At 38.4% G+C, this 26,439-nt stretch overlaps 1 protein-coding gene across 1 annotated transcript in view; it reads right to left on the minus strand.

Annotated features, from left to right (window-relative positions):
• LOC129246845 (homeobox protein H2.0) overlaps nucleotides 1–25,577 on the minus strand; it is a 36,442-nt gene extending 10,865 nt beyond the window's left edge. Inside the window, exon 1 of the mRNA XM_054885509.1 lies at nucleotides 24,980–25,577. Coding sequence (XP_054741484.1) covers nucleotides 24,980–25,577 — 598 coding nt within the window. The remainder of the gene's footprint in view (nucleotides 1–24,979) is intronic.
• Nucleotides 25,578–26,439: the final 862 nt, after the last annotated feature.

The raw sequence follows: 26,439 nt of genomic DNA on the forward strand, positions 1-26,439 counted from the left end.
CACAAAGTTCACTTTAACTAGTCACATTAATTATACGACTTATACTCACGGCGGCCGCCGTGGCTGAATGGATTGGTGCGTGACTGCGTGAACGTAGGTTCGAATCTCGGTGAAACATCAAAATGAAAAAAAAAAAAAATTGTCTAATAGCCATGAAAAAGCTTCTCATAAAAAATATTTGCAGTTCGGAGTCGGCTTGAAGCTGAGGTCCCTTCATGTATGAAACAACATCAAAACGCACGCCACAAATAGGAGGAGGAGCTCGGCCAAACACCCAGAAATGCTGTTCGTTCTAAAGTGGAATATGCATCCTTCACCTGGAGTCCTTATCATGCCTGTCACATAACTCGATTTCAACGTATCCAAAAAGTTTTCATTGGCATTGTTATACATTCGCTTCGATTTCATTACCCCATACCCACTATTCTAGACGCCTAATTTTCGATTTGAAATTTCTACAGCCTCGTCGATCTATATTGTCTTTAGCCCCTTAACCTACAATGACGGGTATAGCCCGGTGGTCAGGCCAGAAGTGAATATTATTTGGTGCCATAGGTGTGCGAATGTGCCGAACGCTGCGAATAAGCCTTGTGAGACGGTACGTTATCACGGTGCAACATCCATGAGTTTTCTTTCCACAAATTGGGCCATTTCCTACGCACATTCTCTCTCAAATGACGCTTAACTTCCAAATAATATTCTTTATTTACCGTAGTACTATTTGGAATGAGTTCCGAGATTCCGAGTGCACAGCACCATGATAATCAAAGGAAACGAGTAGGATGACTTTCACTTTTGACCGACTTTGAGCGACTTTGACGTGGTTTTTTGGGTTTTCGGGTAGCTCCATTCAGCCGCCTGTTGACTGGTTTGCATGTCGAACTCATATACCCACGCCTCATCACCTGTTATGATGCGCTGGATAAATGTCGGGTCCGAATTCACTTGCTTCCAATGAATTTTTTGAAAGAAATTCAACTCTCTTGGAACGAGTCGAGCAGCCATGCGTCTCATGCCCAATTGTTGGTGTAGAATGTTGCGAAATGATTCACGAGCTACCTCAAATTTAAATCATGGTTTGATGGTTTTCTAGCACCATTTCCTTGACTTTGATCATCCGTTGAAAACGTTGATGGACGACCAGGTCGGGGCAAATCTTTCACGACTTCTCGGCCCCTCTGCAAAAGTCTTATATCACTCGTATGTGTAACGCGCGCTTTTTAACTGAACAATTTCCGATATTTTTTGACAGAATATATGTACAGATATATATCATGTATCGGAAAAGTCTGAATAAGAGTTACACGATTACTAGCAGCTATGTATATGCTACTACGGGTACTTTGCGAAAAAGTTACAGTTGCCCTAAGGCATTCATTGGATATAGAAATTTTGGTTCCCCCCATATTTAGAAGCCCCAAACACATTTTCATTTATTTTTAATAATGCATAACTCCTTATAAGCTTACTATTTTTGTCTATCAAGCCACAACTTTTGATTTTGTAATAAATGGGAGCTGGTGCATTACTGCCCCAAAAACTATAGTTTGAGAAACCATCGAAAAATCAATGACAGCTACTGAGATACCCCTTTAAAATCTCTAATTCAATCTAATGTAGGTAAAATAGAACAATGAGAACTGCTTAAATTTTCGAATTTACTAAATAACCATCGGTTCTGAGGCAGAAAAACACATTTTGGTACACAATTAAATACTTTGTGAGTACTTATTAAGTTGATAATTTTTTGGCTTGATGTTTATTTTATTTTGAAATAGAACTCCGCTATGCAGGAAAGTAAAATATTGTAAATACCCTAAACAATTATAAATATTCATTACGTATTTTTTGCAACCATACTGAGGTAAGGCTGCTAATTATAGTCAAATGAACAATTGAAGCCTCCCAGGAAAAAGAAATGGAAAAGAAATACACAGAAATCCTTCTTTCCAATTGACTAGTAGGGCACAGTGCCAAAGCACTCGCTTTTCCAGGAGGGAATGTACTCACATTTATATGTGGGGTCGTCTACCCATACTTGTATGTTGTGTATATGGATGTGTATATTTTAAATGCATATCATGAAATGTGTGTGCTTCTTGCAGACATTATTGGTGTTTATTCGTGTTTAAATTCACTGGCTCCACCTCATTCGGCGCTTCACACCAGGGTGGCGAAGTGATTGGCTCATAATGACTAAAATGACACAGTCGGATACATTTTTTGTAAACCTTTTAAAAAATGATCATTTAATAAGCCTTTATTAATTATATTTATGTAAGCGTATTTGAATGCGTGCTGCGCTGTTGGTGTGCTATCCATCGATATGCCGTCCTCAAATTAACGATCATTTTTACTGTTACTCCAGAAGTATGCGAAGAATTTATTCGGGTTTAAATTTTTGTCATGTGATTTTAGTGGACGGAAATACTTTGTATATTGGAAAGAAATCATTTGCACTGTTAATACTCGTAGCTGTTGATGATATTAAGGGTATAGCTGAGATAAAACCATATAATTATTTCATCTGATTCTTCAAATATTGTCAAATACTGGATACGAAACTTAATCACCCCTCCTGTGACGTTGACATGCTATCGATTATTATTACAAAAAAAAATGCATGATTTTCAAATTTCATTTGTAAATTTTTAAAGGTTCTGGAGTCTTTTTTTCTGTTTGTTGCAGAGAAAAGTCATAAAGTAAAAAATGGAGTTTTCAATTTCTCGGATATTAGACGATTTTTTTATTAATTGGTGGATGGTATGACATTCTAAGAGTGTCTGGTATTTACTTCCTTTGTTAGAGGTTCAAGGACTATTTTCACGTGAATAAGGTAGCATTTTGTACATTTGCTATATAGAGAAGATGGAACCGTCTTGATTTCAGTCTCTTCGGATTTAATTAGTAGAAATATGGCCTTGCGAGATCGAGTTTGAGCCTTTCTTGATGCCGTTGCTCAGATCAATTTTGTTAAGGAAATTAAGAACGAACCGAAGCGGTAATGACTTGCACCAAAAAAATTTCTAGAAAAAAGTAATTTTTTCACTTTTATTTTATTGAAAAAAAAAAAAAAAATATGTTTAAAGGTGATCTTTATTATTTCAGTCAAATAATTACAGTTCAAATGGGATTTTTATTTTTTCCTAAACAAAAATGTTACTTTTATTTTGGCTTAATATAACGGTTAGTTTAATTGCTAGGACAACCGCCGAGAAAATTATGCGCGTTGTGTAAAAAAATCAGTGACATATTGCATCTTCATTATTTTTTATTGCTGCCACAGACATGAAGTCTGAAGTCTTATATCCGTCAGTAAACATAAAGTTTCATCCAGAATTGCTGTAAGACACTGATGCCTCCGCGAATGTTTATAAGTAAATCGTGTTTGGAGTATTTTGCTTAGATGAACTGAGTAAGGCATCCCCAACTGATGTTGGGCTAATAAGACAGGACGAAAAAGTTTCAATAACCCTTTTCAATCGGTAAAGAAGTATGAAGATCCTTTAGCCGATGGTAACTTCAGTAGCGAGAGTTGCGAAGTGAGGAGAATTTTCGGAATTCATGGGAAGGAAAAATAGAATTTCAGAAATAAATCGTCCGAGGCTAGGTGGTACGGCACTTTCGTTTAGTGATGAGGCCTGCCACTGAGGATTAATATTAGATAGAAAACTCAGTTGGAAGTCAAATGCCGAATATAGAGTAAGAAGAGTGACAAAAGCGCTCTACTCTTACAAAAAGTTAATTGGAGTAAGGTGGGGCCTTCTCCGCTTTACACAGCGATAGTAAGACCAATCCTAAGTTACAATATACTTGTACTAGTATGGTGGCCGGCTTTATATAAGAAATATATGCGGGGCCCCTAGCACTACACCTACAGAGTCACTAAACATTATGCTCAACCTATTACCTATATAGCAATTCGGCAAGTAAACAGCTGCCAAGTCAGCGCTCTGATTATGAGAAATCGACAGGCCAGGCCAGGCCGCAGAAATATACCAAAGAAGATGAACTTGCTAGAATAGGCACAACTCTTGATATCCAATTGGATACCTATGCCCATAAAATTAAATTACTAAAGATAGGAAAACCATCAACTCGGTAAATACAATTTGGTAAAGTCTCACTACATGCGAACTACGCAAAGAGGCATGACCGAAATAGAACAGCGGTCACTCAAAAAGCCTGTTAAGATTTAATGTAGAAGTTTCAAGAAACATGATATGTAGGTTTATTAAATGGTCTTTGGTCAATAGGTAACCACGCCAGAAGGTTGGGACTTCCATAGTATGATTGTTTTAGAAGCTGTCTTAACACGGAAGAAGAGGGAAAAATGAGACACCTCCCGTGTGAGTGTGAAGGTTTAGCCAGAAGGAGACCTCACACTCTTGGTAGTGCATTCTTAACAGATGTGTCGGATATCGTGCACTAAAACTAACGAAGCTTTGCCCGTTTATAAAAGCCATAGGATGGTTTAAAAGGGATCCCATAGTGCAGGGAAAAAGATCCAGTGGTATCTCTATGGATTAATGACAGGTCTGAGTGTGACATTACGACAACCACCTACCTATAGTTTTAAGCCGACTTCGAACGGCAGACGGGTCTTAATGAGGAGCTTTTTAATGGCAGAAATACACCTGGAGGTTCTCTATTGTCTACCGAGGGACGATCGCTATTAGAAAAAACTTTTTTTTTGCTGTTTGCTGTTTCATGCACGGAGACTCGAACCTGTGCACTTCCAAATGGTAGACAAACACCAAACCCATTCGGCTACGACGCCCATATGATAACATTAATTGACATGTGCTTCCTTTGTTAGGTTTTTGCGTCTCCTCCGAACTGTGATGTGCATATTACTGTTGCCCTTCAAAATATAAATATATACACCCTTTTTGGGTGTTTGGCCGAGCTCCTCCTTCTATTTGTGCTGTGCGTCTTGATGTTGTTCCACAAATGGAGGGACCTACAGTTTTAAGCCGACTTCGAACGGCAGATATTTTTATGAGGAGCTTTTTCATGGCAGAAATACACTCGGAGGTTTGCCATTGCCTGCCGAGGGGCGACCGCTTTTAGAAAAATGTTTTTCGTAATTTTGGTGTTTCACTGAGATTCGAACCTACGTTCTCTCTGTGAATTCGGAATTGTAGTCACGCACCAACCCATTCGGCTACGGTGGCCTTCAAAATGCATTCCGATATTTCCATTGTCAGTCGAGGGGCGACCGATCGTACAATCGAATCTCACACTACCTGATTTTCACAATCTATCAAAATTCTAGTCCTAATAGAATCAAGAACTTATTTTCTTAGTAGAATGCAGTGACATACGTGCATATAAAGGGTGCCGTTTTAAGAGCTTGAGAACTTAAAAGGATAATAAAAAGCAGGAACATTGTTGTTATTATTTTTTTTTTTCTTCTTATAATCTGGTAGATAATTTCTTGGCATTTATTTTTTAAATATAATATTCGGCATATTTCCGCCGTGGATATAACAGGGTCCATTCGAGCGGTTCAATTTTAGACTACGCGCTCTAAATGAGCGCAATCAGCAAAAATACGACGAAAACGATGGTCATTTTGCTTCAATACTTGTACGTGCAGTATTTTATAGGCATGTAAGCCAAGATCCTTACGTGAAATTTTCCTCGTCGACGAATTGACATCTCAGCGTCATCTTCAACACTACGCTCTATGAACTTCGCCAACAGATTTTTATTTTTCAAAGTGAATTTCCATTACTTGGAAGATTTGTTCTGGCGTTAAATGATTCGTGATGGCTTGCCAAACCTTACTGAATAAAAATGTCAACATAGTTTGCCATTCTCAGCGTCCAAACCATGTTATCGACATCGATATTTCCCATGCAGCTAAAAACCACCCTTCACCTGAATTCACAAGCCCGCGGGTGAAATTTAAATAAAAATTATTATTAATTTATTTTCCCCCCTAAAGTTTTTCAAGCTGGTATGATAATACAATAGTAAAGACATATATGCGCACTTACAAACCAACATCCATGTTTATGCGTGAGAAATCCATGAAAATCAATTTGTGTATTTCTAAATGAGCTTTTATATACATGCGTATGTACACATGTATTACACGTAATAAAAACTCATTTCTAAATATTCTAGGTAATTAAGGTAAACTAACAAATTATCGGTATATGCGGTAATGCCGCGTTGGTGGTAATTTAAATGCGGAAGCAAATAAGCATAAGTCAACATCAGTAGCCCGCCGAATAACAAATACAACAGACTAACAATACAAATGCAATAATGAGGGACGCAGCCAACAACAAAGCCATGAGTCAATATTTTAGATAAAATACGAGTTAAGGATGATGAACACATTACCCTTTGGAGCCAATAATAAGCGAAATAATAACAACAAGCGTCTTGTTGATATCCTCGATCAACAAAAATGCACAAACACATACCTACACACAAAACGCTGAGTGGGTGTAAGCGAACATGCATGGCATGTTAAGTGGTAAATCGATTACGCACAACAAGAGAGAATAATAACAGAAAAAACACACACAGCTATTTAGGTATAAACACTCATCCTAATATACGGAGCCAAAAATGTGCTAACGCATGTAAGTGGTGGCAATGCATTGCCGCAGCGGTAAGTGAAAGTGGAAGCGTTAATTAAGCAGCAAGGCCGCTGCATCACAATAAATAGCTGCAAGCTGTTCTGCGATGAGGTGCAATGCTTGTGTTTACATGAAGGTGTGGAAAACAATAGTAAACTCATTATAATTGCCGATAACACAAACCAAATGTTGCTGCCGCCGCTGACGTTGCTGCACTTGAGTCCAATTGCAACTTGCACTAGAGCAGCGCAAATGAATGCTCTCGACAGTAGTCATTGACTGAGAGCGCGCAGGTCAGATTGGCAGCGGAGAATGGCGGAGAGTAGTATTCTCCTGCGACTAAGTATATTTATTGCTACTTTTTTGTACGCAACGCACCAGTAAATAAAAGTCAATGGATTTTTTTCTTTTGCCAAAAAGGCGACCAGAGCGCATCGTATATTCAACGGTGAAGGAAAAATATACAATAATTTGGAAAATGCGAATAAAAAGTAATAAATGTAAGGAAGGTGATAAATACCTTATATGCAAGCGCACATAGGCAGCAGTGAGGCTGTGAATGTATTTATGTATTTGTTTAAGAACTTCATAGCGCAACGGGCGCGCTTTACTCTGAAGATGCGCCACCAATTGGCAGTAGAAAGAATTATTTGATTTCATTGTGAGTAGAATTTGCAACAGCGCAAGAATTTAAATTTAGGAAAATATATCTAAATCAAATACCACATAGTGTGTAAGTTTTTGCGTAAATATATGAATAAAAACTATAAAAGGTGGTACAAATACAAGTTTCTTTTTCAATCATATTTAGGCTACTCTGGTAGTGACACTTGTCCCGCTTGACATCTTAATTGACAATTGGTATCATTCTTCCATGATTAACTTCTATGATTAGTTCTAAAATTAACTTACTATTGTAATACAATTTGAGTGGTACAATGGAAATGCCCAGATTCGAAACACGAACACCAATTGATAGAAAAGGTTTTTTCTAATGGCGATCGCTCCTCGACAAACAATGGCAAACCTCCGAGTGTATTTCTGAAAAAGCTCTACCGTTTGGAGGGAGCATAAAACTATATGTACCTCCATTTGTGAAAAACATCAACACGCCTGAAAAAATAAGAACAAGAGCTCGACCAAAAGACCCATAAAGACTTTTTTTTGGTTTTTCTTTTTTTTGATCACTGACCCTTAACCTCGTCAAGACTTTTCCATTGTACACAGTTCTGTGCTCTTGTTTTTGCACCGTTCCATGAGATGTCGGTATCTGCTGTTTTTTGGTCGACCGCGACCTCTGCTCCCTTGCGGGTTCCAGACCAGTGCCATTCTCGTGATACTATCTGGTGGTTTTCTCAGTGTGTGACCTATCCCTCGCCACTTTCTGCGTTTGATTTGCCTAAGGATGGGTTCCTCGTTCGTTAATCTCCACAGTGCGTCGTTACTGATGGTGTTTGGCCAGAATATTCTGCAGATGATGCGGACAACCCAAGACAAAGCATCGGGTATACGATCTCCTCTATGATGACGACATTTGGCACACGTACCAGGACACGAATAGCTCCCTTAAGGACTATAGACTCTAATTATCGCAGTATCTCGCTTCTCAACACAACAATTCTAGAGCGAATTAGTAATAATAGACTTTTAAAATATGCTGAAAAAGTGCTGATGGAAAATCAATGTGGTTTTCGGGGCCGGGTCGACCAAATTTCCACCCTCAAAAAATCAAAGGAAAACACTATGAATAAGCCGACGCGACTCACAATTTTTAACTTAATGTTGTGTCGTGAAATGGATCAGGTAAGCGATGCCAAACAATGAAGTGGGCATACACTAAATAGAGCAACTCAATTATTAGCATATGCCGGCGATATTGCAATACGCAGTAAAATAAAAAGTGCACTAGAAACGACATTTCTGGAAATTGAAGCCAGCGGCATCAAAAATTGGACTAAAAAGTAATAGCCAAAATACCAAATAAAAGCTATTCCTTAGACTAAAGAACACACAAGCACCAAAAGAAGCTAATATTGGAAAACACAAATTTGAGGTAGTAAGCACGTTCACATATCTGGGCTGAAAACTGACAAAAGGTCACAAGACCAGCCTCAAAATTGAAGCAACTAATAGATCGTATGCGTCACTTATAAAGTTTTTAAATCAAAACTCCTTTGCAGACCTTACCTTGCGTTATGGAGCCGAAACATGGGCATTCAGTGAAAAAGACAAGACAAAACTACCAACCTTTGAAAGGAAAAGTCTCAGAAAAATATTTAGCGCGGTCAGAATTGCGCAAAACGAATGGCGCATACAATGGAATGACGACTTGAAGGAACTAATCAAGAACGAAAATGTAGTAAATAAGATCTAAACATAACGAATAAGATGGCTAAGTTATGTTATAAGAATGAAAAGTTCAAGAGCCCAAAGAAAGATACTGGAGACGAAAACATACAGCAACAAATCAAGCGGAAAACCAAGATCGAGATGGATGTATGGAGTGAAAGAAAATCTAGAGCAACTAAAACTGAAAAACTGAGAGAAAAAACAACGGACTGAGCAGCATGCAGCCAAAGCTCACAAGAAGCTGCAGAGCCAAACGATGATGATCTCTGATTTTCTCAAAACAATGAGATCAGAAATAAAAGTTGATTCAGAAAAACAAATTGTTGCATGTGTTTATTTATTCACTTTTAATAACATAGTTATCAATAACATCTTGCGAAATTCCTATGCTCCTGCTACAGCTCCAAACAGTTCGTCCTTTGTACATGGTGTTAGAATAAAAAAATAGTAAGAAACATATATTTTAAAGACAAAATAATCAGTGATTTCATCAGGTTTATCTCGACATAGAATTAGTGCAAAATATTCGATCAACAGATCAGTCGTATCGCGGCTTATAAGAAATTATCAACAAATTGGCAATGTTATAACCGCACATAGTGGAGAAAGACCGGGAGGATGACTCTTAGATAAAAAGACATATTCAGAAGGATCCAACAGTTTTTTCCAGCGAAATTAAAAAAAGTGTATGTGTTTGTTAGTTAGTTAAGGTACAATTAGAAAGCAAGGTGTTGAAGCGGAGTTATTATTCAGGCCGCGGCCGGCTAATACAGGGTCCGGTACTCGAAGTGTAACCAAATAAAAAGGCCGTAAATTTAGTTCGGAAAATTACTTTTATTCAATTCAAAGTAAAAAATGGGTGAAAATAATACAAAATTAAGAATCAATTTACTTTTGCTCGATATGACCACCTTTTGCCTTGACTATGGCCTTGAGACCGTCTAGAAACGAATCGTAAGCTGTCCGAATGTGACTTGCAGTTATTTTGGCCCACTCGCGGACAATGGCTTTTTTTAGCGCCTTGAGACTGGTGAATATTTTATTTCGGTCCTTGCTCTCCAAAATGGCCTAAAGAGAATAATCCATCGGACTCGCATCTGGTGTCTACCCACGGCTTCAAAGCAACCTTCAGAATACTTTCCCGATAATTTTTCGAATACCTTGATGCCAGGCTCGATGAAAATGATTGGAGAGCGCCCATCTACGGTTACAGCGGACGAAACCATTACCTGTAGCAGGTGCTGCCTCCTGGTGGCCAATCGATGACTCAAATTATCGTACGAACAGTCGGTCAATTGATCGTTTTGGGAGTTTACGAATTGCTCAATTTGAAAAATTTTCTCGTCAGTAAACATAATGTTCGGAAATTGACCGCTTTCGGTCAAGCGAATTAACTCCTTCGCTCTCTCAAGTTTGATTTGTTGGTGCTTTGGTGTGAGATCATGCGTCTTTTGGCTTGACTTTGAGCTTATTTTTCAGTATACGGTGGATGCTATGGTCAGATATTTTCAGTTCTTTCGCCATTTGATTGGCACTTCGTCGAGGATTTCGATCAAGTCGCTTCTTCACATTTTGAACCATTTCACGTGACGTTGCATTCTTTTGATGACCACCTCCATGACGTCTCGCGATGCTACCAGTATTATTGTAACGAGTAATGGTGCGATAAAGAAAAACTTTATTTACTTTAAGATTTTCACGAACAATCGCTGGTTATGATTTTCCAACCAAATATAAAGTTATCACGTTATTACGTTTGAAATCCATTACTGATTTGCCTACTCTCGGCAAAATGCTTCCGCGTGCTTGTAAACAATACTCTGGACTATCATTTAGCCAACTAACAGACAACTGATGTTCGTCTGTCCTCCTCCTCTTTGTGAATATAAAAAAAAAAACTATTCGTTCCCATTGCTCCGTGGTCCGATTTTTTTTCAAATATAAGAAAATATCAGTAGAAAGAACAAAGTTATATGCTTATTTTAAATAATTATAAATTCCAAATGAGAAACAAAACTTACTCCATGTACAATACAGGGGAGCTTGAAAATATAGCACACTTATCGGCGCGCTGCCCAGTACTAAGGGAGTATAAATGCAATTTTTTGAAAAATCCGGATTAAAAGAATCATAATTGATTGTTTTGAACGGTGTTAATGACTTCTGGGATAAAGTCGTGCTTTACATTAAATATGCATATAAATATAGAGAATTACTATTAAACCAGTAGAATTTGAAATGTTATTTATTTATATCTTCTATATGAATAAATGAGTACTACTACTACTACTATTCATTTTCACTCGAATTTATACACTGATATGATATGCATTTCTTTGTATTTTGTTTTTGTGTAATTTGTATATTGGTTTTGAAAAGAAACTTCTGATTGGCTTACCCTTTAGATATGCTTCGAAAAGCACATGCCTACGGCCAGATTTTTTCACACATTTTTAGCAAAAAGTGTTTAAGTGTTGATTAGTGCTTGCTGCGCGTACAGCTTTGCATTCAGCGTGAGACCTTAATGAGGCTAATTAAGTATCGATTTCCCGCGTTCACACAACAGCAAAAACAAACGGCAGCGCTCTTTGAATTTCTTCTACATACCATATAAATCCGTGGCAGCTGGTCTCGCTTTCAACTTTTTCCGCACTTCATATGTATGTGTTCGTTAGTTAAATAAACTAAAAAAAATGTAATGAAAATGTTCTATGAATTTTTTATGCTCGTAGTATCCGTACATTGAATTTTAACGGATGATACCTCTTTATTGTGCAGCAAAATATGGCTAAGTAAATATAAATATTTACCATATATTCCTCAATAAATTTTTCAGCATTTATGAAGATAATTCATTGTTTTATAAATCGCACGCCTCAGGCGGTTGAATGGATTTCCCTTTTAAAAAACGCTTCAATGTTTATGCATTCATACACATACATACACCCGTAGCATGTATTGCTCCTTATGAACTGTACAGTGTTGGAAAATATAATGGTGACTGGCTTTTCGTCGAATCGATCTAATACTTAAATACAGCAGAATGTTCGTTTATCTGTTTGTCTTACACCATTCATCAGACTGTGTTGAAATTTTTGAATATTTTTGGACATATTCTAGGGATTGTTTATAAGTTTATTTGTACCCGATAGGTGACGTTGGAGTCAAGATATTTGTAAGAATCCTAGAGTCCGATTTGGCACATTCAAATTTAAAATCAATATTTTTGAAAAATATACGCGCGAGTAGAAATCGTAGCGAAGGTCTGATGTAAGTTAGGTTTTAGATTGCTTTTTGTAGAATATTAACTAATTCCTTAAGTCTTAGTATAGTAAATCTGAGTCGTTCCGCTTACGTAGCACCGACTGCCATATTAGGTTATGCCCAATAGCGTCACATTTAAGTTTTTTGCCAAAAATCGCATTCAACCTAAAATTTATCTCCGAAATAAATGCCTTTTTAGTTTATTTCATATACCTTTCTGTTTCCGTAAATATCCACTTGTCGGTACTGTCAATTATAAAAAGCTGTGGAACCAGACTAACAACGAAAAGCATTAAGCTTTTCTCTTATCAGGATCACATCATTTTGTTGCATTTGCGTGAAAAATTTGTATCCGGATCCCGATCGTTTACCATTGGAATTCAGCTATTAACATATTTGTAGGAGAAATCTTGAAAGATCAGAAAACGCCAAAGTATAATCGTGCTGGTCTACATTTCAAATTGTCTTGCGTTCAAAACGTTCAAATAACGTTAAATCCGTCAACTTGGCACCTCTGAGTGTTATGAATGCGGATGAAATCGTTAGGATAGTTTCCTACCGAATTTTAAGTTCCTCAGACCTACTAGGAATGCCGCCACATGGGCTTTCACTAAAAGTTGGAAGCTCTATAATTCTGTTCCGCAAGATAAATCGGACTTGTTTATGCAAAGGAACGCGGCTTGCTACATGTAGAAGAAATTGTTGCTCTACATAATCGAAGCGAAAATTCTCAATGGTAAATCGAAAGGAAAAGATGTTTTGATTTGAAAAATCCATACGATTCCCATCAACATTACATTTGAATTCACGCGGTTCGTTCCCGACCGTCTTGCTCCTCCCATGGCAATAAAAACAAAAAACAGAAGAGTAACCTTTACAAGTATGGAAATTATATGTCCATATGTATGTCGCCTGTTCTCGAGTGGGAAATCCATAAAAGTTATTTGTGGAAAAGCAAAAATGTAGTGCATTCTAAGTAGGATATACTTAATTGTAGAGCAGCGCGTGACTGATATTCGCCAATTTTTAACAATAATTAAAAATTTCATCACACCTTCACAAAAGCTTTTAATCTCCGAGTTTGGAGACTTTTATACTTTTCTTGGGGTTCTTGCTGGAGTCCGACTTTTACCGATCTGAAATCCAAACGAAGGAGTTCGTCTTGCTATTCTAAATCTAAGACGGTTTTTAAAGTTTTTCTAGACAAAGAAGAGTTGGCTTTGCAATAACGTGTGGAACGCTTTTAATCTTTCTGACTTTGTAGATCAGTTTTTAATGTTTACTATCTAAGGTTCTTTATTTCTTATATCTGACCCGCCGTCTATTCCATTGAATTATTTACCAACTAAACTGCTCTAATGTTAACTTTTTCACTGATGAAACAACCGTTAACCGCTATGTTTAGCATGCGCTCGATTCCAAACAAGTCGACAAAATTGATTAACAAGTTTTTGTTAAGTCGTTTCTATTATTTCTGCCAAAACTGTATGCACAAATCTCCATTCTATGTATTCATGGATACTGTGTTTATGAATAACTCGATTTATGTATTTTTGTAAAATCGGTTCACACTCAAATCTTTCGATTTCCGTGGAAGGGATGTATCCTGTTAATTTGTGGATACACAAATTTCTCCATTTCCTTCCAATGAAAAAGAGCAATGCCCAAATACGAATGCAGATGAATGCTTTTTGTGGTTAAATTTAAAATTCTTTGGCCCAAAGTGTTTCAAAACCTGAAAGCCATAGATAGCGGTGAAATAAAGTTTATAAAGTTCGATGATTTATTGAGATATAATTGGATGACGTGTTAGTAATATTGTGGAACAACATCAAGACGCACGCGACAAATGGGAGGAGGAGGTGGGCCAAACACCTAACAGAAGTGTAGACGCAAATTATTAATTTTTTGTATTAGTAATATTGGCGGTCACCGTAGCCGAATGGCTTGCGCGTGACTATCATTCGATAAGGCGCGAGTTTGAGACTCACTGTGGGCATGAAACATTTAGAATATAGAATAATAATAGAACTTTTTTTTCGCTATACGGAGGCGGCATGAAATTGTAGATCCCTCTATTTATTTATCTTAAAAGTAAAAAAAACTTTATTTCAAACTGACTACGAAAGCCAAAGAGTAATGAAAATATAACGTTTAACTAAACAAAAAATAGCGTTCAATAGCACAGAAAATTCTTTCCTTGGAACTGGGAAATCTATGAAGTTAGAATTAGAGAGCCATTAAATTCAGGAAGAGCATGTTGAATAGTAGCATTACGAGCATAATGTGAATTGAACTAATTGAGATAGAACAAAATGTGTAATATCAAGGCGTACGCGGCAAATGGGAGGAGGAGCTCGGCCAAACACTCAACAGAGAATGCAAGCCAATTATATTTATACATATACGTACATATATAATATTGCTATCTAACTCCGAACTTAGTATTCCTTATATCTATCAAGTGAGTTAAAAATTCAGGTTTTTTAGATTATAATTAGTTGATTGAGACTATATATCTCAAGTTAAATTTAACTTGCAAATGAGCTTCAGAGATCTTTTCAGAAATAAAGATACACAGAGAAAATAACTCCCTCAAACAGCTTAACTCCAAATTAGAAAGTTCACAGGAGGAAGCTGAAACCTGAAACGGACTTTACTGTACCACCAAAAAGGCAGCAAGGAATAATAGTCCACTTATTACCGAACTATAATATGTACATACACAACTATGCCTCGCTTTGATGGCGAAAATGACTAACAGTGGATATAATCAGTAATGCCAATTGTTGAACTTTTGAACTGGGCCATACAGAAAGCCATGCCAAGGGTGGTACGAATGCAGCTGGGTGATCTGTGGGGCGGTTTTGGTCAAAAAGTTTTAAAATTGCTTCATGAAAGCATGTGACGGAGATACCGCGCTACTTTAACATTGTTGCGTACTTCTCAAAGGTCACCGTCTCCTTATTCAATCGGAGCACTAAATTAGCTCCTAGTTATGTAGATGAAGACCGCAGTTAGGTTAAGTTAGTCAGGTTGCTTGTGTAAGACTTGGTGGCCCATTGTGATATCTACAATTGATTTCCAGCACCTAACTAAGTTGCTTAAACCATTTCGATCTTTTTAAGAAATTTACTAATTCCTTCAGTAAGACATTTTGCAAATTTCCCAGGTCTAATCGCCAAGATATTTGTCACGGTTTTTTTAAATAACAGGACATTCGCAGACTAGGTGTTGTGCCGACCCAATTTCTTCTTTATCACAGCTCTTCTTTGTGAGGTACACTCATTCTATTGGCTACAAAAATAGTTAAATGTTAAACATTTTATCCTTTTAAGATTCAGCTACGACCAGAGCCCTTTGTGGCCCTGCAGTTAGTACTCAGAGACCGACCACCTTCTATTGCTTTCCGTGTTTATGCTCAAGTCAATTGCAGTGTATAGTTCGTTTAGGGGAATGTTTATGTCCTATACCACTCGCTGAAGGTCAAGCTCAGAGCCTTTCCTTGTACACTCATCCGGTCTTTCATTTCCCTCCAGAGCGACCTGCTATATTCTTTGACACATCTTGATTTGATGCGCGTTGAGGCCAGTGCCTTGACAGCGCTTGACTTTCAACAGCAGTGGTCTAGTGTGCAATTTTTTTATGAGATGTGAAGCAGAATAAAACCGCCGCGATATGTTAGGGGGTACTTCAGCCAATTGGAGAGAGAGATTGAGAAGAGAGTTTCAGGAATCGCTTAATTCTATTCTACGTGCATAAGTATACTGATATAAATTTTTATTCAAATCCATTGTAAAATGTTTTCCAACTAGGCCGTCCGTGTTCCATTGGCATTTAAGAAGTATGCAGATCTGCCTCCAGAATGTTAGCAAGAGGCCTCTTTGTACAAAAGCTAGCCAGCTAGAAAATAGGCAGATTATTTGTCAAAACACTCGCATTCCTGGACTACAGTAGAGTGCAGAAGTGAAAATAATATTTCTGCTAGATATTTACATAATGTGCGTGTGCATATTTTAATAATAAAAATATTTTAATATTCCATCGTAGTCTAAGAGTTGGTCTTGACTACATACTCGTACTTGTTAATGCTTCATTCACCAATTGGGAAACTAATTTGTTTATGTACACCGCAAACTACTCATCCGCAAGTATACATACATAGACATATATGCATGTATTGTATTTTTTTCTCCTGCAACGCTAATGAGTTACAATTCCAAACAAAAAATCTGAGGACAAAAAGTACAAATAAATAATTGGAATACAATCAACTGCAACAATTATGCTTTTACTTCCACATTTTTCCAATCGTTATGAAATCATTCACAGATTGTATCGATTTATTGTTTTGCTTTCTTATTTTTCTTTAAGTGATCACGGATCATATAAACAATTTTTATTGAACGGCTGAACTCCTTCGCAATGGCTTTGATGGCAAATGGATGCAAGAATTATGAAATAAAGGAAGTCACAATTTGGTGCGGCGAGAATTGTTTGTGTCAAAAACATTTGCCAACTGTTTGCTCCCGGATGATAGGTTCATCAGTGGCAAGGCAAGTGTTCAGTATGGGCACAGGTTAACTGTGTAATACAGTATGCAAACAAATAAAAATTTTCAACAATGAAAAAATGCATTACACACAACATATGCATATCGACAACAATCGAATCAGCAACAACATATCATCGATTTTACTTTCGCTGTACTCGTAGTTCTATTGATGATATTTGCAACGGCTGTGTGTTTATTCGCTGGAATGGCATTTACAAATGAAGAGCGATCAAAGCTTTCTTCTTGTCATTGGTCATCTTTTAGACAGTGACGATTTGCAAAACGTGCCAAAGATCATTTAGAGTTCAGTTAAGCGTGTGGTTATTAAAAACAAATGCTTTCAAAAAGAGGTCAAAGAAAAACGTAGTCTGTAATGAAACAGAACTTTATCAAATGGGAGTGCGCGATAGTTTTATCTAGCATTCCTTAAGGTATTTACCATAATTGTTTTTGTACCGCGGGTCGCTTTAAATAATTAAGTATTTTTTGCGACGTCTTCCTAAAAGAAAGTATTGATACCTTCGTGATATCACAATAGACACTAAGTTGGCTTAATTTATTATTTAAACATAACTTTAAAGGGCACAGAACTGTTATTTATTAGAAAATATGCGCAAAAAATTCATTTTAATCATTAATAAATTAATCACCCCATCAGAAGATTTATAATTTGATAGTTGAAAGTGGATGATTATTTGCGCCACCCTGTACTTATAGGGCTTGGGAAACACAGTTAGGTAAAGCCCCAATTCACGGTGAATAGGGGCGCATTGATGAATGCAATTAGCTTGGTAGCTTTTAGTAACTATATGCAGTTACAGAGAGCAGTTTGGTAGTTGGATTCGTAGAACTACGGAGTCTTCGGTGATATATATTTTTTCGTCGGTCCTAAATTCTGCATTACAATATTCTTTTGGATAATTGCTGGATATTTACTTTGTGGATATTAAAATTCTATTTTATTTATTTATTTTTGTGTCACAATTCTGTATTTTTTAAATTCAAGATGTCATGTTTGCGTAGGTTCGAATCTCCGTGCATGAATATAAAATAAGATAATAAGTTTTTTCTGATAGCGGTCGCCCCACGGCAGGCAATGGCAAACCTCCTAGTGTATTTCTACTACGAAAAAGCTCCTCACAAACGAGATTCCAATTTATGAATTCCATCTCTGAAGTGAGAGTCTGGAAGGGGCTGCAAAATACGCTTCCGGAGCTGTTATGACCTCATCATTTGATGAAAAACGCTTTCCACGTATGCAGGTGGCAGTCGCAAGGGGTGAAATCTGTGAATATGGTGGATACTCCAACAGTTCAAATTTTAATTCATGGGTTTTGCCATTTAAGCCATCCTGATGAAAAATATTTTTTTCCTTACTGATGCTAACACCTTCATGGCCGATTTCTGGACACGAACTCGTATCGGAGCTGAAGAACCAGGTCCACACCACAGAATCAATTTACTTTTGCTCGATATGACCACCTTTTGCCTTGACTATGACCTTGAGACGGTGCAGAAATGAATTGCAAGCTCCCCGAATTGCTGGCCCACTCGCGGGCAAAGGCTTTTTCAGCGCCTTGAGAAGGGAGAATCTTTTAGTTCGCTCCTTGCTCTCCAAAATTATCCAAAGAGAATAATCCATCGGATTCGCATCTGGTGAATTTGAGAGGCATTGTGTGGACGTTATGAAGTTCGGAACGTTGCTTTTTAATCATTCTTGGTTCACTCGAGCTTTGTAAGACGGTGCCGAGTCCTGTTGAAACGTCCATGGTCTGTCACCGAAATGTTTGTCTGCTAACGACTTCAAAGCAACCTCCAGAATGGTTGGTTGGTTGCTTAGAGTGGTGATTCATCCAGAATCCAACTAGCGCTTCTGCACCACATCCTCGTTACCAACTTCTTTACCAGTTATTTACAGCATGACTATATCCGTTTGTGTGGTTTAAGAACCTTGTTAGGTTGTTGACATCTAAGCCAGACAGTTGTTCGAGACCCTCGCACAGATTTTTCAATTTTAAGTCTATGAGAATATATACCAGCTCCAACACCACAATCCATTTTGGAGCCATCTGTATAAATTGTAGTGTCGAAGTTGTTTAGTGAGAATCCCTTATTCCATTCCTCCTTAGTTGGAAAGAGAGTTGCAAAATTCCTGTTGAATGTTACCGTCGGGACGATGTAGTCAGTCCTCACCGAGATTACCTGGTTTTGTCGCAATTATAGACTAGCATGACCATAAGTTTTTTTCTCTCCAGCGACCCGCTTCATTAACCTATAGGAATAACGTGTGTCAGTGCGTTGAGGGCCTCCCTAGGACATGATCTGATTGCACCGATCGTTATTGCACAAGCTGATCTTTGTATTCTGCCAAGTAATTTAGTGCTGTAATCTCTTTCTAGAGCTTTCCACCAGACTGCCGAACCATACGATAAATACGTTGTGCAGTTGATATACTAGAGCTCTCCAGCGAATTTCTAATGTGCATATCCAAACTCCGTTCAAAAGTTTTTACAAGGCAGGACGACAGCCTGGTTGGCCTAAAGTCCTTCGCTGAGTCATGTCCTCTTCTACCTGCCTTTGGTATCAAGACGACTCTAACAAGTTTCCAACTGTTTGGAATATAGCCTAGGCTTAGACACGCTTTGAGAATTTCCATTAACTATGGTAGAATACTATCAAGAGTTTCCTGTAACATCTTAGGAAAGATCACGTCAGGGCCTGGAGATTTGAAAGGTGAGAATGATTTGATTGCCCGATGACAAAATGCTATGGGTCATATCGGCTCCGCCGGATTCTCCCAACATCACTGTCATGAGCGCTACATCCCGGAAAGTCAGTATTTAAAAGAAGTTCTAGAGATTCTTCTGCCGTAGAAGTCCAAGTACCATCTGGCCTCTTGACCCAAGAAGCATTTGAATGATCTTTGAACAAAAGATCGCTAAGCCTCGCAGAATCTCTGGTAGATTCGATAGAAGAACAGAAATCTCCCCAGCTCTATTTCTTGGCGGCCCTGATTGCCTTTTTGTATTGTCTTCGACTTTCTCTATACAACTGCCAATTACCTGTTGAGTAGCTGAGATTGAAATTTGATCTGGCTTCCTCCCTTAATTTTAAGAGCTCATTGCTCCACCAAGGAGGATATGATTTTTTGCTAAATTTAATTGGACACGATGTTTTGTAAGTCCTACTAAATGTTTCCTTCAATGTTGTGACCCTACTCTTAATTTTCTGTGAGAGTGATGTGATGGATCGGAATCCTTCCTGTCCTGATCCTTATGGTAAGGGTGGATCTACCTCAAGATCCAGGTCATAGAGGATCCAGCTTTGGTCCGAAAAAGACGTTTTGCTTGAGATCCTTCAGTTTTCTACTCTCACTGAAGTATTTTCCGACAGTAATGTTATGTCTATTACTTCCACCCATTCTGTAAAGCATACCGTGCTTGGTAAGGTGGAAGTCGGGGTATTACCCCTGTTACATAGTGTTAGGTTAGTACTAATGATAAATTCATATAAGGACTCACCGCGATCATTCGTTTCGGTACTCCCCCATAAGGTATGTCTCGCATTGGCGTCACATCCTAATAGCAGGATATGGTTTTTGCTTTTAAGCACAAGCCTGCGAGCCTCGTCAGGCGGTACTGGTTGATCGTATGCCATGTACATGGAGGCAATTTTGATTCTGACGCCGTCAGCAGCCTCCACTTCGCACATTTTGCTACAATACATGCCCTGGCGTTACCCTGGGCCCGCTTATAGTACAAGTTGTAGTTTTTGAGAGAGAATCCGCTTACCTCAGTACTCCGCACTCTGGGTTCCTGTATCAGAGCGCTGTGTACGTCCTCCTCCGATAGGAGAACGGTTAGGTTGTCCGTTACAGTCCTGGAGTGCTGCAGATTGATCTGGACAACCTTGATACTTATTGGTCGTTTTTAGGAGCGTCAAGCTGCAGGCCCGTATGCTGCTTTTTCACGCCAAACCGAAGTTTGTTGTACCGCGGCTCGTTAGTTCGTCCACCAACGCCGTTTGCAGGTGATCCCGTGCCACCTCGGTAAACGCGCGTTTGGCTGGTTTGGGCGTCAAAGCAGTGTGTGACGTCTTATGTCCAGTTTCCTGCGAACGATTGCGTTTTACGGCTTTTGCCTTCTGGGTGGCCTGGAACGCCAGGTACTCGTCAACCACCTTTTAGCACCTTGCCGTATCGGTCGCGTCTTTAGGATGAGTTTTACCTTCGGCCTCATTTTTGCTTATTCTGCCGAGAATAACGAGAGACCTCTGGTAAAGCTTATACCTAGACGGGCGTTTTTTAACGTGTTGACGCTTTTGCCCCTTGGCATCAGCGGATGTAGAAGGGTGATTTAGAGTTGATGGCGTGATGTGGCCTACAGTTTTGCCATCAACTGTCTCTTGACTAGAAGCCAAGAGCTTGTCCTCTGAGGGAGTTCCGAATTTCCTCAGTCCGTTTGGTTGCACTATCCGTTTGTTTTTGTTTGTGCATTTATCTGTTTCTTACGGTCACCTGCTCTTCCGGAAAGCTGCCCATGTCGCCAAGGACGGTGACCAATGAGGATGAAGGGGAAATAAGCCGTCCGCCATGGCAGCGCCCCATACCATGGTAAGGCCACCGTTACAACCTGAGGCGGCCTGATATCAGGAGGGCTCCGTTAAGAGACAGCCTAATTTTATCCCCCGGCTGCCAAACCCACCCAATAGGCACGGGTCGCGTTACACCTTGGGTTGAGGGAGTTTTTTTTAACAAAGTTTACGTCTTCGACCTGTGTGGTTTGCGGGAGATAGTTATTCTCCTATCCCCATTTCTGGGAGGTGATCCCCTATCCACCACCTGGGGACGCGCCCTACTTTCCCAATAATATTTCGCATTTACCTTGATGAAAAACGATTGGAGGGCGCCCATCCTCGGTTACAGCGGACAAAACCATTACCTGTGGCGAATGACTCGAATTCTCGCATGAACGATCGATTAAATAAGCCTATCGTTATGGGAGTTTCCGAATTGCTCAATTTGAAAAATTTTCTCGTCAGAAAACACAATGTTCGGAAATTGACCGCTTTCGGCCAAGTGAAGCAACTCTTTCGCTCTCTCAAGTCTGATTTGTTGCTGCTTTGGTGTGATGATGCGCCTTAGGGATCTTGTCAGGCTTGAATTTGAGGTCGTTTTTCAGTATGTGGCGGATGCGGTCAGATATTTTCAGTTCTTTCGCCATTTGATTGGCACTTCGGCGGGGATTTCACTAAAGTCGCCTGTTCACTTTTTGAATCATTTCATGTGCCGTTGCAGTCTTTTGATGACCACCTCCATAACGTTTCGCGATGCTACCAGTATCATTGTAACGAGTAATGCTGTGATAAACAAAAGCTTTATTTATTTCAAGGTGCTCGAGCTCAGAAGCAATCGCTAGATATGATTTTTCAACCAAATATAATGTAATCACACTATTACGTTTGAAATCCATTACTGTTTTTCTTTTTTCGCGTTTACTCTCGGCAAAATGCTTCCACGTGCTTATTATCAATACTCCGGATTGTCATTTAGTCAACTAACAGACCTCTGATGCACGGGCATCAGCTGCGTGAGCTGTCTGAAGTTGGTTACACTTCGAGTGCCGGACCCTGTATATGGCGAATATATATAATATATGCCGCTTAAATTATTTATCAGACGCAAGGGCGTAAATGTAGTATTAAAATATATACAAAGTGGACACATTTTTATCCGATCTCAATAATATTTATGCTGGATCTGGATGAAGAGGGAAGCAGTACGCATATAAAGTCGATATCGAGAACTACCAGAAAATGGGCATGACATCAGGCATTTTCTACAATTTTACTTCTGTCTTATTTTTTTATGTTTGTTTTTGTTTTAATGGTTCATAATTTGTACCAATTGAGTAATTCTGCTCCATTTGTAACACTTGGATTCATTGATGAATTTTAAGAGGTCAGGAAGAGGAAGAGTATGAACTTTGTCCATACTCAGTATATCGCAACCCATATATTATATTATAATAAGCCTGATTCTGGAAAATGCAGAACAGCTACAGAGAATATGCTCTGCAGTGTCGTCATTCTCAAGACAGGATAGGCATATCGGGCTGTCTACGACCCCCATGGTAGCCATATGCTGACCACAGACGTTGTGCCCTGTGATTACACCCACCAGTACTCTCAGGTCCTTTCCGCATAGTTTTCGGAGAAAGGTCGCTGTTTTCCTGTTTGGTTCTTTCATAAAGCACTTGGCTACTCTGCACGAGTTCAACTCAGACCGACGACTTCTGTGGGTAGACCTCATGAAGTCGTCAATCCATAGTTAAATCGATGCGAAATTGACACCTAGAAAGGGTTCAGGGCCTAGTGGCATACTTGCAGAGCCTTCATTAGCCAATTTATCAGCTAACTCGTTCCCTGTAATACCTCAATGTCCAGGCACCCAAATAAGACTAACTTTGTTGTGTTTTGCAACACTGTTCAGTTCTGTCTTACATTCACCGACTAACTTCGAAGAGCAGGGTGGGTTAGCAAGCGCTTTCAGTGCAGCTTGACTGTCACTACAAATTTCAATACTGTTGCCACATTCAAGATGGCATAGACTTCCGTAAGGAATACCGTGGCCATCTACCCTGTGGCATAGGAGTACTTAGTGTCTTCGCCATCCAGATCCGCTTCCATCACTAGTTTTGGATCCGTCGGTGTAGAAAGTGTGCTGATATCCCATTAATAGGTTCTCTAGACTTAACCATTGATCTCTATCCCGGATCAAAACATCATACTTCCTACCGAATCCAACAACAAGCACCCGATTGTCCGGCATCGAGAACAGTGTGCACCGCTCCGACAACTGGTGGTATATCTGGCAGTGTTGCAGTGTTACCCCTTTCAATGTGGGTGGTAACAGGCCTTCCATATTGCGTTTCCTAGTGAAAAGCACTGAGGTGATTTTTGTAGGATTCACCATTTGTAGGTCATGCAATTTGCACCAATACTCAATCTTATTTAGAGCTACCTGCATTTTATTGCATATAACCTCAAGTGATCGTTCTGAGATTAATACGCACACATTTCCTGCAGATCATTAAGAAGAGATACCAACCACCTATAGTATATCTATTACTTTATCTTAATGCTAAATATTCCACAATCACTTTCGAAACTTGTTTCACTTTCCTCCAAACCATGACACTGTCATCTTAAATTATTAATATGGCATTCGTCTCAATTTTAGTGTGTGTTGGTAACTGGTTAAAAAGTCTTAATCCTTTATGATAGATCGAATTTTATGCTGCCGTTGTTCTGTGAAGTGCTATTCTCAAATAATTTACATTTCTAAGTGCATAACTTTGTGCACTAAACATGTTGTGCAGTTTTTTTATTTTGATACAAGGTGGCGCTAAATTAATCACCTCATTGGAAGATTTGTAATTTTTGCATATGGCGCCTTACGTAAATCATATTTAACACTTGTTAACTAGTCAACAACGATGGAGCGTCTACAGGTCAAAACAAAGATTTTCATCACTCAAATTAGTTTTTTTTGTATTCAAAAATAAAATCGATGATTAATTTTGCGCCACCTAGTATGTGTGTTTAACGTAATTTTTGTTCTATTTTTAACTATATAAGTGATATTAACATAGAATTTGCGCTGATTGCATTTCATGTGTATTTCTATGGCCATGTTCTGTAACTTTTGCAGTCTATCTATATTTATTTATTACGAATTGCAAAAATATAGAAAATATATCGAAATGTGGCTTAGTAATCGCGTTGTATCCTCTGATTGCAGCCATGATGTTGATTTTGGCTCGAATTCTTCTAAAGAAGCCAAAATCTGATTTTGTTTTGCAGATATATATAGATTCAATATTGTTCAAGTTTGTTGCACTATTATTTATATTAATTTCCATTATTTTACTATTATTTACTATTATTTTATTTTAACTTATTCATTCATTCACGTTTTCTATTCCACTCAATAATTTTCGAAAAGTCAAAACTTTTAGAAAAATTTCTGGTAAACAGTTTTCCAGCCCATTCCAATGGTTTCAGTGTAGAAAGGCTCAAAATTTGCGTTCATGTTTTTTTCTTCCACTTCTTTTCTTCAGAATTTATTTTGTACCATACATCGAAGCGTAGCTCAAGAATGCACAAATAAAAGTCTCTGTTTCACTGTCTCGAAGCTCTCAGCTTCACTCACCTGTTTCACGCCCATTACCGATTGCCCTTATTGGCGTCGGTCGCACGATCGATTTAAAATCCAAATATGGTGGCGCCAATGACGGCATTTGACGGTAAAATTTCCCCGTCATTGCATTGCCGATCGACGAGTATTTCTTTAAGTTTAACGTATAATTTTCAATTCGCATTTGTGTGCTCTCCACCAGACCCGAACAACTTGGATGTGTGCATGTGTCGTACACACTCAGATTTGCATTTTCTGAGCACTTCACTTCACTGCTATTGCAATTTTTCAATATTTCAAAAGCTTCGTTTAGCTCTTGATGTGATTTTTTTTCGGTTGAACGCGTTTCTTCGATATTTAGTAAACGATCAACACTAAAACTGAGTTGAATTTTCGTTTCACCAACTGGCACTGACAATTTCGTCGCATTGATATTTTCATTACTGTTGTTGTCGATTTCGAGAGATTTTGTAAATTCTACATGCATTTCTTCAACACTTTCCGATCGCCTATGTAAATCACTGGCAACGGCTTTTTTCACTGTTAAGTTCGTTGGCGTGGGCGTGGACTCCATAACTGTGTTTAGGAGCTGGTCTATTTCTAATACGCCCATTTTACGGCTTTAGGCAAAAAACATTTTTTGTTAATTCTAATTTAAAACCTTTACTGATTTTAACAAAATCTATTAAATGCTTTATTGAATTGCAATTCAATTTCACCGGTTTCTTTCGACACCTTTTTGTCGACAGCGTCGGTATTCGCAAAGTTTCTTCTCTTAACTCGTTCTCGTAACGCGTACGCACCGATTGGTAAGAGTAGTCACGCCGCACTAAAGCGCCTTCAGCATCCGCATCCGATCGCGCGCTGCGCCAGAACAAATCAATTGAGCGGAAAATCATATAAACAAATCGATTTCCATTTTACGAGTAGATACAGTGGTGTGTTATTGTGATTTGTGTAAGTAAAAGTGCGTGTGCCAATATGAATAAATTAAAGAGAACATTAAAATTGATGAATTTCCATTTTCTACACAAAATCACACAAGATCAAAAGACTTTTGATGCTCGTTATGCATAAATTGTTGATCTAGAAATTCAAAAACATATATCTTAATGATCTGTTGCCTTTTAAGGCAGTAAAACCAAGTTTATAGAGCACTGAATTAGACAAGAGTATTTTCGAATTGTATCTACCTGCATACATATATACATATATAACAGCAGATTTATTTAATACCTAAAAATTATTGATTAAATGCATTTTCCCACTGCAAGGGAAATCAATATGGGCTAATTTTTTTTTTATTTATTAAATACAATCTGTGTAAAAAGTTTCCATAGAGACGATTATTTAAAGTCTATACTTTAAAGCTTTGTGGCAGATCAGTAGACATACAAGTTTTAGAAGAGGACGTTGTGTGATAGGTTTGATGCCCGAGGATTTGGAGATTTGGAAGATGGTTGTTATATCTTATG

The sequence above is a fragment of the Anastrepha obliqua genome, chromosome 5 (assembly GCF_027943255.1).
Source record: "Anastrepha obliqua isolate idAnaObli1 chromosome 5, idAnaObli1_1.0, whole genome shotgun sequence".
Classification (NCBI taxonomy): domain Eukaryota; kingdom Metazoa; phylum Arthropoda; class Insecta; order Diptera; family Tephritidae; genus Anastrepha; species Anastrepha obliqua.